Source organism: Ambystoma mexicanum, chromosome 8 (assembly GCF_040938575.1).
Source record: "Ambystoma mexicanum isolate Mex_15411 chromosome 8, UKY_AmexF1_1, whole genome shotgun sequence".
In the NCBI taxonomy this organism is placed as follows: Eukaryota; Metazoa; Chordata; class Amphibia; order Caudata; family Ambystomatidae; genus Ambystoma; species Ambystoma mexicanum.
In genome coordinates this window covers 1,020,676,014-1,020,689,926 of record NC_090929.1, presented here as the reverse complement: position 1 = coordinate 1,020,689,926, position 13,913 = coordinate 1,020,676,014, and the positions used below count along the sequence as shown (strand labels likewise).

The 13,913-nt window shown below is 48.3% G+C and overlaps 1 protein-coding gene across 2 annotated transcripts in view; it reads right to left on the bottom strand.

Annotated features, from left to right (window-relative positions):
• VCL (vinculin) overlaps positions 1 to 13,913 on the bottom strand; it is a 751,821-nt gene that overhangs the window by 606,331 nt on the left and 131,577 nt on the right. For both annotated transcript variants that reach the window (XM_069610959.1, XM_069610960.1), the window contains exons 2-3: positions 991 to 1,061; positions 619 to 769 (exon numbers count right to left, since the gene is read on the bottom strand). In XM_069610959.1, the coding sequence (XP_069467060.1) occupies positions 619 to 769; positions 991 to 1,061 (222 nt within the window). The remainder of the gene's footprint in view (positions 1 to 618; positions 770 to 990; positions 1,062 to 13,913) is intronic.

Sequence of the window (13,913 nt, the reverse complement as noted above, 5' to 3'; positions counted from 1 at the left end):
CAGCACCACCTTACAGGGAATCCTGTGCTCTGCTCTGGGCTATCACTGGCAGTATATTATGACAAGAAGAGGGCGAGAGCATCCCCACAATAGGGAACATTGATCATCAGACTGTTCCTCAGACATCGCTCAATTCCCACAGTGACACTGGAGGGAAACAGATAATACACACAGAATCACAAGTCGTGTACAGATGCTCAGACACGCAATTAAGCCACACCATGGTAATGCCGACATGGTGCAAGAGTATTCGTAGTATCATCAAACCCCAGCTCTAGGGGGTGTATATTTCTTTAGTTTGCGTGCATTCACTTGGCTATCCATTCACTGACACTTCTCCATACCATTCCTTCTCACATCTTTCCCACCTCCTAGCATTCACTTTGTCATTACAGGGGGCATAACCCCCTTCTTTTCTATACCATATTCTCCCCCTTTCAGCCCTGGACTCAAACCCTAACCTTAAGTTAACCTTAAGCACATCCTTAGCCACCACCACATTGTAAAGATGTAGACTAAGTAAAGGCATGAAGAAAAACATGCATGACAAAATATATGAATGTAAACAAGTTTTCTAAGAAATACATTGGGGGGTAGTGGTGTACCGATTAGCCTCACCTCAGCCTCATCAAAGGTCAGCAGCAAGTCAGACGTTCCAGAGAGGATACCCCTGGATCCATCAATGAGGTAATCTCGTGCAGGGACCGAGTAGGGGTCGGCATGTAGCATTTGGGCTGCTTGTACAAGTTTTGTGCAGGCATTTTCCACCCTGTGCAGGGAAGCAGAAAAGATCAGCTAATGCCTCAAACCTCATGTAAAACCAATGAAGCATCAGGACCCCTTAATAAATGTAAAGAACTTGAAAGCAGTGTCTGAGCTCCCAAGTACTGTAAAGAGCAACACGTTTGCCTTTCCATCTGTGTGCAAATCGAGGAGGCACCCATGAATACCCCAACAACATTCTTTGATAGGGTCTACATGTGAACTCACTTGAAGAAGGCTGGTGGCATGTCCCGCTTCATTATCTGGTCCTCTGTGGTCTGCACAGTCTCCTTTCCAACCTGCAGAAATAACCAGAGGGTACATGAGTGCAGTGCAAAGATGGACAGAGCAAATGTTTCAAAGCAGGAATTTCTGTCTCGCATATAGAGCAACGTTGCACGTCATACTGTTTAGGTAGAAGCTGCAGTGCATTTTTGCCAAAATTGTGGCACAAAACAAAACCGCAAAACAGTACAGCATACTGGGCAGTAACTTTGTTCACAAATACTCAATACACTGGCCTATAGAGCGCCAGGGCAATGCCCGAACCAAAAACACTAAATGCAAATGTGGGCCAATTTTTTTGCTCAAAGCGGGTCACTTGGCCAATGTGTGCCAGTTTGAGTTACTTCACCATGTGGTTAGTCTTTTTTTGTTAAACTGTTTTTATTGACTTTATTTGCTTACAAACAGGCGGTAGTCAAAAGAACAAGGTGCTGTGAACCCCAACTTCTGCCCCCAACCCTCCCCTTCTTCAAAACCAGACAAAGGGAATTACAAGTTTGTACAGGTACATCAAAGGTCTGGCTGTACATCAAGCACTTCCTTTCGTCCACCAAGTTAAGCAACGTCCCGCTGACAATCGGATAGCAGGCTGGTGACCAGACCTTTCATATGACATTTACTGATCATACCTCAAGTTTACCACAAGGGTTCATGAATACTGGATTAGAGACGAGGGGAAACAAAAGTTGCATTTCCCGCAGGATCTAATCCTATGGGGTGGAATCTGCCATGCCTCTGTTCTCTCAGCTATTTAGGCTTGGAATGGTGCCCAGTAGTCCTTGGGTTTGCTGCTGGGTGGGAGCGTTTGGTTATATTGCGTCTCTCTCATCTTGCACCTTGACATGGTGTCAAGCCATTTCTGAAAAGCTGGGGGCTCTATTCGCTCCCCATGCCCTGGCAATGAGCGATCTCACTACTATGGATGCCATTCCTATGAGGCGTTTCTCATTCCGGGTGCCCGTCTCTACCATGGCAAGCAACCAGATCACTGGGGATAGCGATACTTGGGTGCTCAGCATCGTGGATACTGCCTCAACAATTTTACACCATAGTGCTTGTACCTGGGGGCATAGCCATGGTACAAGATAGAAATCCGCTGGGAACCGACCACATCTTTTGCAATTCAGGGACCTGTCTGGGTAAAGCTTATTCAGTTGAGGAGGGGAGTAATATATTTGATGTAGAAAACTGAAGTGCATCAGGCGAAACCTATTGTTTATGGTTCTGGTTTGTGTGCATATTGTATCCCACTGGTCTTCAGTCACTGCATTTCCCAAGTTGTCCTCCTATTTACCATGTAGGGATTTGCTTGAGAGGGTCTGTGAGACCGTACTATTTCATATAAAGAAGATACCAGCTTCCCTGTGGGCAATGGCGTGGAGACATATGTCATTATAAGAGAAGTTATAGGAACATTTGGGAAATCCGTCCACCTCGATCGTAGTACCTTGCGTAGCCGATAATACAAGAAGAGCGTTATGGGGGGGGGGGTCCAATCTACCTTTCCCTTGAGTTCGTCCCATGAGAAATCTGCTGTCGGGTTCCAAGTCCCCCACCGTGGTAATGTGTATATTTGGGAAGGGTTGTTGGGAAAATTGCCTCGTGCGTAAGTGGTAATAGATGACCATAGGAGGAGAGTACCACTGTTCGAAGCCAGCCCATTGTGCCAGGCGGTCTCATGCCTTAAGTGTAACCTTGCGTGCCCTTGCGTGCCCCAAAGCAGTCCCTTCAAGTCATTTGGTCGTATAGTTGCTTTCTCTAAGAGTGTATGTGATAGGTCACCCATGGGGGACCACCACCAGACAGCGTATGGACCCTGCGCTACCAGGTAATATAAAAGAGGAGGTCAGGTACATCCAACCCGCCCTGTGAGCATGAGCGACACAGTGTGTCGAGTGATACCCGGGTCTGCCTCCTGCCCCATATCGGCTTATTCATCATACTCCTGAGTTGGGCCCAGAAACTTGCGGTTGACCATATCGGCACGTTATTGAAAATGTATAATAATTTTGGTAGGACTACCATCTTGGTTAGCGAGATCCTGGCCGCCTGGGAGATGGGGAGACATATCCACGCATCTACTTTATGTTCCAGACTCTCCAGGGCTGCCACGTAATTCTCTTCATATAATGTAGTGGGGACGTAGAAACCCGAAAGCCCAAATAATTGATTCCCTGTGGGCGCCAGGCAAAGGCATCGCCGATGTCTTGCTGGGACACACAAGTGGTAAGCGGGAGAACCTCTGACTTGGACCAGTTGATCCGCAGGCCTGATAATGCCCAAAATTCAGTGATCTTCTCTACGACAGGGTCTAAATTAGTTTGTGGGTGTTTAACATAAATTAACATGTTGTCCGCGTATAAGGAGACGATGGAGGTATGCAAGTGAATTCCTACTCCTCTATGGGCATGAAATTCACGCAAGGCACATGCTTATGGGTTCGACTGCTAGGGCAAACAATATGGGGGCAAAAGGCAACCCTGTCTAGTGCCACGAGTCGGGAAATTTGCCCCAGATTGTATTCGGTTGGTGCACAGCAGTGCCCTTGGAGCCTTGTATAGGAGGCATACCCAGTGTCGGAAGGTGGTGCCCAGGCCTGTTCGGCACAGGTCCTCAAACAAGAATGGCCATTCGACAGAGTCTAAAGCTTTTTCAGCGTCCAGGGCGGCCACCGCTATAGAGACATCTGAGTGCACGTTGTGCATCAGCGCAAATAGTCCAAGTTATTTTGCATAGAATGGCCTGGTATAAACCCTGCTTGGTCAGGGAGGACCAGGCTGGGCATGAATGGGTGGGGGAGCCTATCTGCCAAGAGCTTTGCTAGAAATCGGTCAGTGTTTACCAGGGAAAAGGGCCTGTAGGATGAGCACCTGCTGGGGTCTTTATCAGGCTTAAGCAGTAATGTCACTAGGGCCGTCCTAGTGGATTCTGGGAGTGTGCCCGCAGCGCTGGCCGCCTCAAACATACTGCGCAGGTGGGGGATTAGCAGGTTAGGGAAGGCCTTATATAGTTCAGCTGTAATACCATCAGTTCCGGGGGATTTACCATTTGGGAGGGAGCCGATTACTTTAAGAAATTCCTCGTCTGAGGAGGGGCGGGGGATCGTTCAGCAGCATTCCTTGCTCTGGGTCCAGCCGCCCCAAGGCTAATTTGTCTAGTTAATGTGTGATGATATCGTGGCCGGCGCGGCTCTGAGTGGTGTATAGTTTCCCATAAAATTCCCGAAATGTCTAATTGATTCTCCCATTGACCCTGGTGAGTTCCCCCATTATCCATCTCTATTTCAACTATGGGGTCGAAATGCCGTTTCTGCCCGATTGCTCATGCTAGGGTCCTACTGGGGCGGCCCCCCTCGCCATATTTAGCGGTTACTATTGGGTCTGCCAGGAAGAGCTCCTCTCTGGCCATCAAGGTGTGAATTTCTTCCCTCATTTCCCCTAGCAGGGCCTGCACTTCCGGGGAGTCCTGCTGGGCCTTTCGGGTCTCTAATTTTTTTTATTTCATTTTCCATTACCGAAATGGACCTGCGGATGCACTTCAGGACTCCTCCCTCTTTGGATATGCAACAGCCCCGTACATATAGTTTGAAGGTTTCCCAAACCACCTTGGGGTCTGACACGGAGCCTGTGTTTATTTGTAAGAACTATAATATTTTGGCAGATTTCTTCACAGAAAGCATGGTCTTCCAGTGTGCGAGCTCTGAACCTCCACCGGAGTTGAATAGGCAGAGTGCTCGGGCCTGTGAATTCTACCAAGACTGGGGAGTGATAGGACAGGGTTCGGGGGAGGATCTGTGCTCCATTGGTGACACAGGCCATCTTTGGGGACATTGGATGTAGTCAATTCTAGAGGAACTGCCATCAACCCCGGAGTAAAATGTGAATTCCCGAATATTGGGGTGGAGGAGTCGCCATATGTCAATGAGGGCGTGATATGTTGCGATGGACTTCGATTTCCGGACCACCCGTGTAAGGGTTGTCTGGGCGGATGAGGATCTGTCCAGGTGTAATGAGGACAATATTGAAGTCCCCGGCCCATACCACCTCGTAGTCCGGGAACGTGCATAGATGTTCAGCACATTTTTGAAAGAAGTCGGGGCTATCGTAATTAGGACCATATGTTGATTAAGATGACCGACCACCCTGTTATTTCCTGGCTACCAGAATAAACCGACCTTCTGTGTCCGTTATCAGGTCATGGAGTTTAAAATCCAGGGACCGAAGTATGTATATTGCCACCCCCCGGGAGTGAGTGATGTAGGGTTACACGCACCTGTGAATGCCCCATCCAGCCAGGTTGCAAAGTTTCCGATCTTTCCCCAAGTGGGTCTCCTGGAGGCATAGGACACTCGCGTGGTGGTTTCTGGCGTAGTTCAAAATGAAACGTGTTTTTTTGCCATTAGTAAACCCCCGTATATTCCATGTTAGCAAGCTTATGTCACTACCCGAGCGTTTCTCACCCTCTTGAGTATTCATCATGTTATGTCTGGACAGAGGCTCATATAAGGGGTGCGCAGTGTCAGTGCCCTAGATTCCCCACAGTACCTGGGCAGTTTGTCGTGTAGAGTACCTTGTGCTCTTCCAAGAGCAATTCCCCACCCCTGTCCCGAGTTAAAGAATTTTCAGCCCGTCCCCCCCCCCCCTCACCCCAGAAACTCCAACCTACTGGCCATTTTGGCTGACGTCTGGGAACAGGTATATTGTCGCAGAGCCCCACCGCAGGGTCTCATTTTCTCTCGCCGCCCGTAGCAGAGTGTCGCAGTCTCTGTAATTGAAGATTTGTCCTATGATGGGCCTTACTGGGGCAGTTGGTGGATGTCTTGTTGCCAATGAGCAATGTGTCCGTTCCACCATGAATAGGATTGAGACTGGTTGGTTGTCAAGGACTTCCCTAAGCAGTTTTTCAACAAACAGCTCCATATGATCTATCTCTCGGCAAGCCCCGTGATACAAATGTTATTCCTTCTGGATCTCACTTTGAGATAGTCATTTTTATCCACAACTTTTTTGACTGTTTGTTGTAGGGTGACTACCTCGCGTTGGAGCTCTGCGATTTAATCCTCTCCGTCGCCGATTCGATGTTCCGCTTCCGTCATTCTGCCGCACAGTTTATCGATGTGAATCGCGGAGACGTCGACTTTGCAGGTTAGAGCATCTATTTTAGCTGAGGTTATCCGTGCTACTTTTTAATGCCATTAGTGTTTGGTTTAGGGCTGACATGGGCCTGGGGTATCATCCTGCTGGGAAGGTCCCCGGTCTGTTCTGACAAACTGTTCCATTTTTGATTTCTTTTCAGGTTGGCCGTTCCGGAGAATTCACTGCAGGCAGCCGGAGTGGGTTACTGGATCGGTCCTTCGATGTCAACTGCCAGGCAGTCCGTGCACTCGAACGTGCTCTTGACCCCGGTGTTGTGGTACCCCGGTTGTAGGGTCCACAGACTGTGGGTTTCTGCATTTTTGTAAGGTGCTAAGACATGGAAGGAGAGGGCTGTTGCAGATTTTGGGAGGAGGTCTCATAGGGCCTGAGGAACTCAACTCTGGGATTCTAGGAGTCCCAGTGGGACTATCATTTGCCGGGGGGGGTTCTATTAGACTATGCTGTCGTATCCGGGACTAATGACAGTGGCTCATGCTCTTAGTCTTTAGGGGGGGGGCAACCCCCGAGCACTGTCGGGCACAGGTGGGAAGGGTCAACGTGTGGTACCATGCTCTCTGCGTCCTGCTTTGGGGAGTGATGGGGGCAGAGGGGCTTCATAGGTATCTCAGCTGGGAATGACCTGTGGGTGTTGAGGAGGGAGATTCACGTGTGGTGCCACACCTGCTGTGTCGTGCGTCGAGGGTGTGGTGGATGGCTGTGGGGTAGTCTCTGCTCAATTTCTGCCCTGTTAACAGTGATCTGTCTCAATGTTTGATAGGTATATGGCCATGGTTATAAGGATAGATTTGCTGCAGGTCCAGGGTGGTATTCACAGCTCCTTACAATAGATCTGTTGGAGCCGTTGGCTCTAGGTCACTGTATATGTTTCCCCCCCAAACCCCCAGGCTAACAGGTTGGTGGAGATTTAGCAGGCTGAGTGTATTGGGAGCCCTGGGCAGGTTGAGGTGCAGACCGCCACTCAGACGCCTCGCGCCCCAGGCGTCGGTGGGTGATTGAGGATTTAGCGTCCGGGTTGATGGTAGCCCCTTCTCCCCCCGCTATCCCACCTGCATTGAAAGGGGCCAATTTAAGTGTTTCAATAGCCCCAGCAGAACGGGCTTCCCCAGCGGGAGCAGCGTTCCATCAGTATCTGGGACCCAGTCCTGCCGAGCCCGATGGGAGGCCAAAAAGGAAAAGGTTGAGGGGAGGAGCAAGCTTGAGGACCGTGGCTGCAAGGAGGGACAGGACAGCTCGCAGCCCGTGACGGCGAGTGAAAGAACACCAGGCGACCGGCGTGGAGACAAGCCCCTGAGAATATAGAAAAGGAGAAGAGCGACGATAGAGACCAAGACGAGCCTACCGCGAAGGAGCAGCAGGAAGCCTGCCCTCACCTTTCCGCTGAACAGCAGAGCCTTGTCACTAAGCAGAGTGGGAGAGGAGGCGTGCCCAAGGAGACAAGGGCACTGGTGTTGTGCAATTGGGAGCGAACCTCAACTGATCCCCAATAAGCAAATAAACCACTGTGGAAGCACCCAGAGGAACCAGCAGGAAAGATAAGCGTATATGCTTACCCAGCAAACGGGCGGGGAGAAACCAAGCTAATCAAGAACGGAATAACTAGAGAGAGCCTCAGCAAAGGGAGAACTGGGGGAGACAGCAGAAGAGAAAGCAAGGCCCACAACAGGGTAGAGGGAACGCCCTGGGAAACGGAAAAGACTGGGGAGAGCCTATGGACTAGGAGTAGTGAGAATAAGGCTGCATGCAGGGAGAAACCCCCGTGCCCAGGGCAGGAGAGCAGAAGCCTGCTGGGATGAACAATTAGAAGCTGGACGGAGATAGCCAGGCACCCAAGCAAATAAAGCATTAATCCTTTCCTTCCTTTCCTTGGGGTCAAACTAGAGTAACTCAGGGGGCCAAAGACGCATACATTATCCTAGGAAACAAGCAAAGCAAGAGCTTATCCACCATCAGGGGTAAGAGGGCAGTCAAGGGTGTAAAGCCCCCTGAAAGTAAGGGGCACTCTCCTTAACAGATAAACCAACATATATCATATCGGAAGCTTTTGGAAAGTCACTCCCCCACCCAAGGATAACAGGAAGAGTTACAGGAAGATAAAACATACCTCCCTCAAGACAAGAGGGTGCCAGGGAAGTGTCTCCACCTTGTGGCTCGGGGGGGGGTCTGGCCCACAAGCAGCGCCAAATTAAGTTACAATGTCCAAGACGAGAGGAAAGGATCCGTCCCCTGGCAGCGAAGGCTCCCAAGAAGCCCCCCCACCCACCCAGAGAGTAATCTCCAGAGAATGTGGGTTAAGGAGGTATCACCTCCCCCATCACCCCCAAAGGGAACCCAGGTGGGCCTAGACCAAATTCGATCATGGAGAGCCCCAAATAGAGGAAGGTCACAACCAACAGGTGACGCACTCACTGCTTAAGCAATACTTCACGGAGTTTGGGGACAGAATATCAGAGACTGTTCAGAAACAAAACTACCATCATGAGGGAGGATCTGGCGGCACAGGAAATTAAAAAAAAATGCATTAATGAAATGGAGGAAAGGGTTGACACAAATGAGGAAGCTATACAAGAATTGACAGAGGCCTCGAGGAAAACAGAACTGCGTAGAGCAACCATCTACTGTGACTCTTAACTTAGAGATCCAGGCAGAGGATCTAGAAAATAGGTTGAGGAGATCAAACATTCAGATTAAAAACTTGCCTGAGGAAGTTATGGATAAAGAGCTTGAAGCAGTTGTGAAAATCTTTGAATACTTGATCGTTAGAGGAAAAGCCAGAGATAAAGACAGAATCCATAGAGTCGGCCCCCGTAGAGGGGAACCAGGGGCACAGCCAAGAGCTGTCCTGGAGGCAATGCAAGATTATACGCTCAAGGAACATATTTTGCATCTTGCAAGGAAGGCTAAGCAAATGGCATACAAAGGGGCTGATCTGTTTTTTCAGGATCTGTCCCAGATAACTTTGGTCAAAAGGAGGAAGATGGCCCCTGTTCAGGTTCTCAGACAAGGACATCAGGTATAGGTGGACATTTCCATTTGGTTTAGTGTTCGATTGCCAGGGGAAGCAATTCCAGATCAACTCCTATGAAGAAGAATTGAGGATGAAGACCAGGGCACAAGGACCCTGCAAGGGAAGGATCAATTCTCCCCCAAGACCTGGGAATGGTCAACAGTAGTAAAGTCGAAGCGGAACAAGAAGGGGGTGGGGGTGTACAGCCCCACCTGAAAGGTCTGGCTACCGGAGGGGAATGAGGGTCACTGAAGTACTACGGCCTAATCAAGATGCAAGCCTGGGAGGGCAAATAAAGGGATGACTATAGGAAGCTCCAGGTGGATGGGGGATTGGGATGAGTCGGGTATGGGTTGGGGTAAACCTGCCGATGAGCAGCCTGGGGAGCTCAATTCCTGAGAAGGAGATTTGGGGGGGTGGAGAGGGTTGGAGGCCGGTGAGCCCGTCCAGCCAGGGAGAGGGGAAGGGTGGTGGGGGAGTCCGACCACAACAGTGAGAAGTGGCTTGGGAAAACTGAATATTTCTTGGTAAATGGATAGCCCCAATAGCCTGGGAATTGTGTCCCTGAATATGAAGGGGATAAATTCCCCGGGAGTCTTGATAGCTAAACAAAATAACCTTGACCTTATAGTAACTTGGACGGACAGGAACACCCAAGGGAGGTACTTGGCTTTAAATTTAAAAAGGGAGGGGGGGGCTACACGATAGCAACCATCTATGCCCCTAATACAGGTCAGGAATCCTTCATCCAAAGTCCCGTGGCTAGAATTGACAAATTCACGAAGGGTCCTATGCTCTTGACAGGAGATTTAAATAAGTGTGGGACACAGGAAATGACAGCTCTTCGGAAAAGCAAAGGTTCCCAGGGGAAACCATCAAAAGAATTGCTAGATAAAGTTGAGACATTAGCTCCAGTGGATATATGGAGGGAAGGGGACAAGGAGGGGTTCACATTCTTCTCACATGTTCACCTATCTGGGTCATATATAGATTATGTGTGGGCATCCTGGAAGCTTCATGGATGGATAAGGACTATGGAGGTGAGGGCGATATCCTTGTCTGATCATGCAGCTGTGGCATTGAAAATAGGGAGAAAGCCAGGGCCCCCTAGCCTATGGATATGGAGGTACCCAGGTGGCTTGTTTATGGATGAGGTTCTGTGGAATGAAAAGAGGGGATTGGAACTTTCTTTTAAGATAATAACATGGGGGAAACTTCAGTGCAAACGAAGTGTGATGCCTTTAAGGCTACTATCAGGGGGAAAATTATTGCAAGAAAGGGAACTAAGCTTGGTAGAAAAACTTTGAGGAAATATTAAAGAACAATGGCCAGGATGGGAGTGGGAGATTATACAGGCAAAGTTGGCAGAAACATCATTACTGCATTTAAAACTACATTATGGCTAACAAATCGGATATATTTCTGGCTAGAATGTTGAGAAAGGAATAGAAGGCTAAAATAATCACCAAGATACGGGTTGATGGGGTGAGGGGACCAGTACAGAAACTAAAGACATTGCTTCGGAGTTTGAGGTGTTATACATACCTAGACAGCTCTGCCGACCAGTTAGAACACACCCAACAGGAGTACATTGGAGCAAGAGAATTGGTCCAAATAACGGAACAAGAAAGATAAGCACTAGAAGGTGAAATTACTTCGGAAGAAGTGCGAAAGCTCATTAGGACCCTTCCCAGTAACAAGTCTCTTGGTCCGGACGGGTTCAGTACAGAATTTTATAAATCCATTACGGAAACACTCTTCCCACATCTGGTCCCTCTTTTCAATGAAATGGGGAAGGGTACAATAAAAGCAACCATAGAAGAGGCACACCTTGTCCTACTCCCAAGAGGGCAAAGAGCCGACTGCTTGTGGCTCTTACAGGCCGATAGCTTTAATAAATGTGGACGCAAAGATCTTCACAAAGGTCCTGGTGAATGGCCTAGAATTAATCCTTCCAAACATAACTGGCCCGGACAAGTCAGGTTTCATTAGGGGTAAGCAGACCAGTGACAACACAAGGACAGCTCACCTCAAAAAAGGCTAACAAAAAGAAGTTTGCAGCATTTTTAGTAGCATTAAACGCAGAAAAGGCCTTTGAGAGGGTGAAGTGGTGGTTTTTGTTCATTACTATGAAGTGGGTGGGCTTTGACGAGAGATTTTTAACAAGGATCAAAGCTAACTACCAAAATCCATCCTTAAGGTTGGCAATAAATGGCCAGTTAACTGAGCCCATTAAGGTCCAGAGCGGTACTAAACAGGGTTGCCCCCTCTCCCTGTTGCTCTATGCAATTTATCTAGAACCACTTTTGGCAGCAATAAGAGCTAAGAGGGAGATGGTTGGGATACCATTCGAAGGAAGGGTCCATAAGATCGTGGCCTTGCAGACAACATACTCTTGACTTTAATGAATCCAGAAGGCTCCCTCAGGGAAATGGAGAGAGAGAGAGAGAACACGGTTTGGGTCGGTAGCTAGGCTAAAAATAAATCTCCAAAAACTGAAATCTTGAACCTCATAATTCCGAACGAGAGAGAGGCGGCACTCAAGGGCACACTCCCATATAAATGGGTTGAGAAGTCTATAACCTACCTAGGAATAAAACTAACTAGAACCCTGGACAAACTCTACTAGGTAAACTACAAGCCATTGCTAGAGGTGCTAAAGAACAAACTAATTGACTGGGGTCCACTGGCGATAACCTGTATGGGTAGAATTAATGTAATAAAGATGGTAATTTTACCACAGTTACTGTACTACTTTATGACTCTCCCCATCCAGGTTCCGGTCTCCTCCTTTCGGGCTCTCCAAAAACATACAGGGAGATTCATTTGGAACGCCAAAAGACCAGGGATAGCCAGAAGGGTTATGATGATGCCTAGAAATAGAGGAGGAATGGGGAACTGGATCTCAAAATACACTTTATGGTGACACAAATAAGGATAATGAGGGATTGGTTCAAAGATTATCGGAAAAAGACATGGAGGTCAATGGACAAGGCAGTACTAGGGGACAATCCAGAGAAGGTACTTTGGAACCCAAAGGGAGACAGACCAAATAGGATGCATTTTAGTAGCATATCGTCGGTTGGATGGGACTCCTGGGACGAAGCAATAAAGCGGGCCCAAATAACCACATTCCTGTCACCATTTACATCAATGTTCGCAAATCCTAATTTCACTCCAAGGTGCGCAGATAAGGGCTTTGGGTGTGGGAGGGAGGATGGCAAACATTTGAGATCGGTTTGTAGGCTCAGACATTAAAACATTCCCCCAATGCAAGGAGGGCTTTGGTTTAGGTACTGCCAAATAAGGCATTGGATAATGCAGCCGTCCATAAAGGAGGCCGCGACTTGCAGCCAAACTCCTTTTGAGAAATACTTGGTATCTGAATCCGGAGACAAACATTTGGTGGGGGCGCTATATTCACTTACCAAAACAAGGGGAGGAAGGAACCAGTGGATAGGAGATGCATGGTATCCTGGCAAGGAAAACGGGCCAAGAGATTGAGGCTATAGAATGGAAGCAACTGTGGGCCAACATACCCAAACTGACAAGATCGCCACAAATTCAGTAAATATGGGTTTAAATTATGTTCCACTGGCAACTAACCCTAGAGAAAATACATAAATTCTATCCCTCAGTATTTCATATCTTATCTGGAGACAATGTGGTAAAGTGGGGGCCTGGAATCATATTTGGTAGGAATGTCCTCGAATTCAGGAATACTGGGAGATGATATGGAAGCTCTAGGGGAAGCGGTGAGCCTGAAGCCACGGGGCAATAGAGGCTTCCCCGTATAGGGGCTAAGGGGGCTTTTGGAAGACCTGCCATCCAGAGCAGAGCGTAAAATATGTGAGATTTGGTTGATGGCCATGGCGATAGGGGTGGCTCGATAATGGAAGTCAAAAGGCCCCCCCCCTCACATCCCTCAACTGAGCACGAATGTGTGGAAAGACTGTGGAACTTCGCAGAATTGGAATGGGCTACATATTTGCTGCAAGGAGATCAACAAAGGCTTTGGGAAGACTACTCCGACACTGGGGGTTTCGCCAAAGGGGTGCAAGAGTGAATTGGTGCCAGAGGAGAATGAGATTATTAGGCCTGGTGGAATAGACAACCCATGCTACGAGACGGTTTGGGGCTATGATGAGAAGGAAAAACAGAAGGCATTCCCTACCGGGGTGGCTCAGACTCAGGGTGGGGATTGGGGGGTGGAGGGGTTATGATGTGTTGAAAAGAAAATTGAAAAATGCCAATAAAAAGTTATATGGAAAAAAAAAGAAGTGAGGAAATTTAGGGTTTTGGCTAATGGACATGCAAGAGTTAAGCTTTATCATAATGTGGGTGCATGGCAAGAACACTGTTCCCTTCTATAGAGCGTTAACACCCAGAGCATGTGGTATTAAAGGAGAGATAGGATACAAAAAAAGAAGCCACATGACACTAGAGATGGAACAAAGCAAAACATGAAAGCATGCAGCATCCCATCAAAAGAAATTCCCTAGTGGAGTGAGGCGCTCACAAAGACCCCAGCTCGTCAAAGCAGAGACAATGAGGTAATCTGGGGTTTACACCCATTCTCGCTTTGCTTAGGCCAAATACCTTCAAAACAGTCAATTGACAACTGCAAGTATAGTCACTGCAAAATTAGCACACTAGGAAAAACAATGGAGGGTGTCTCAGCAAATCAGGTTTGAGAAGCAGCAGTA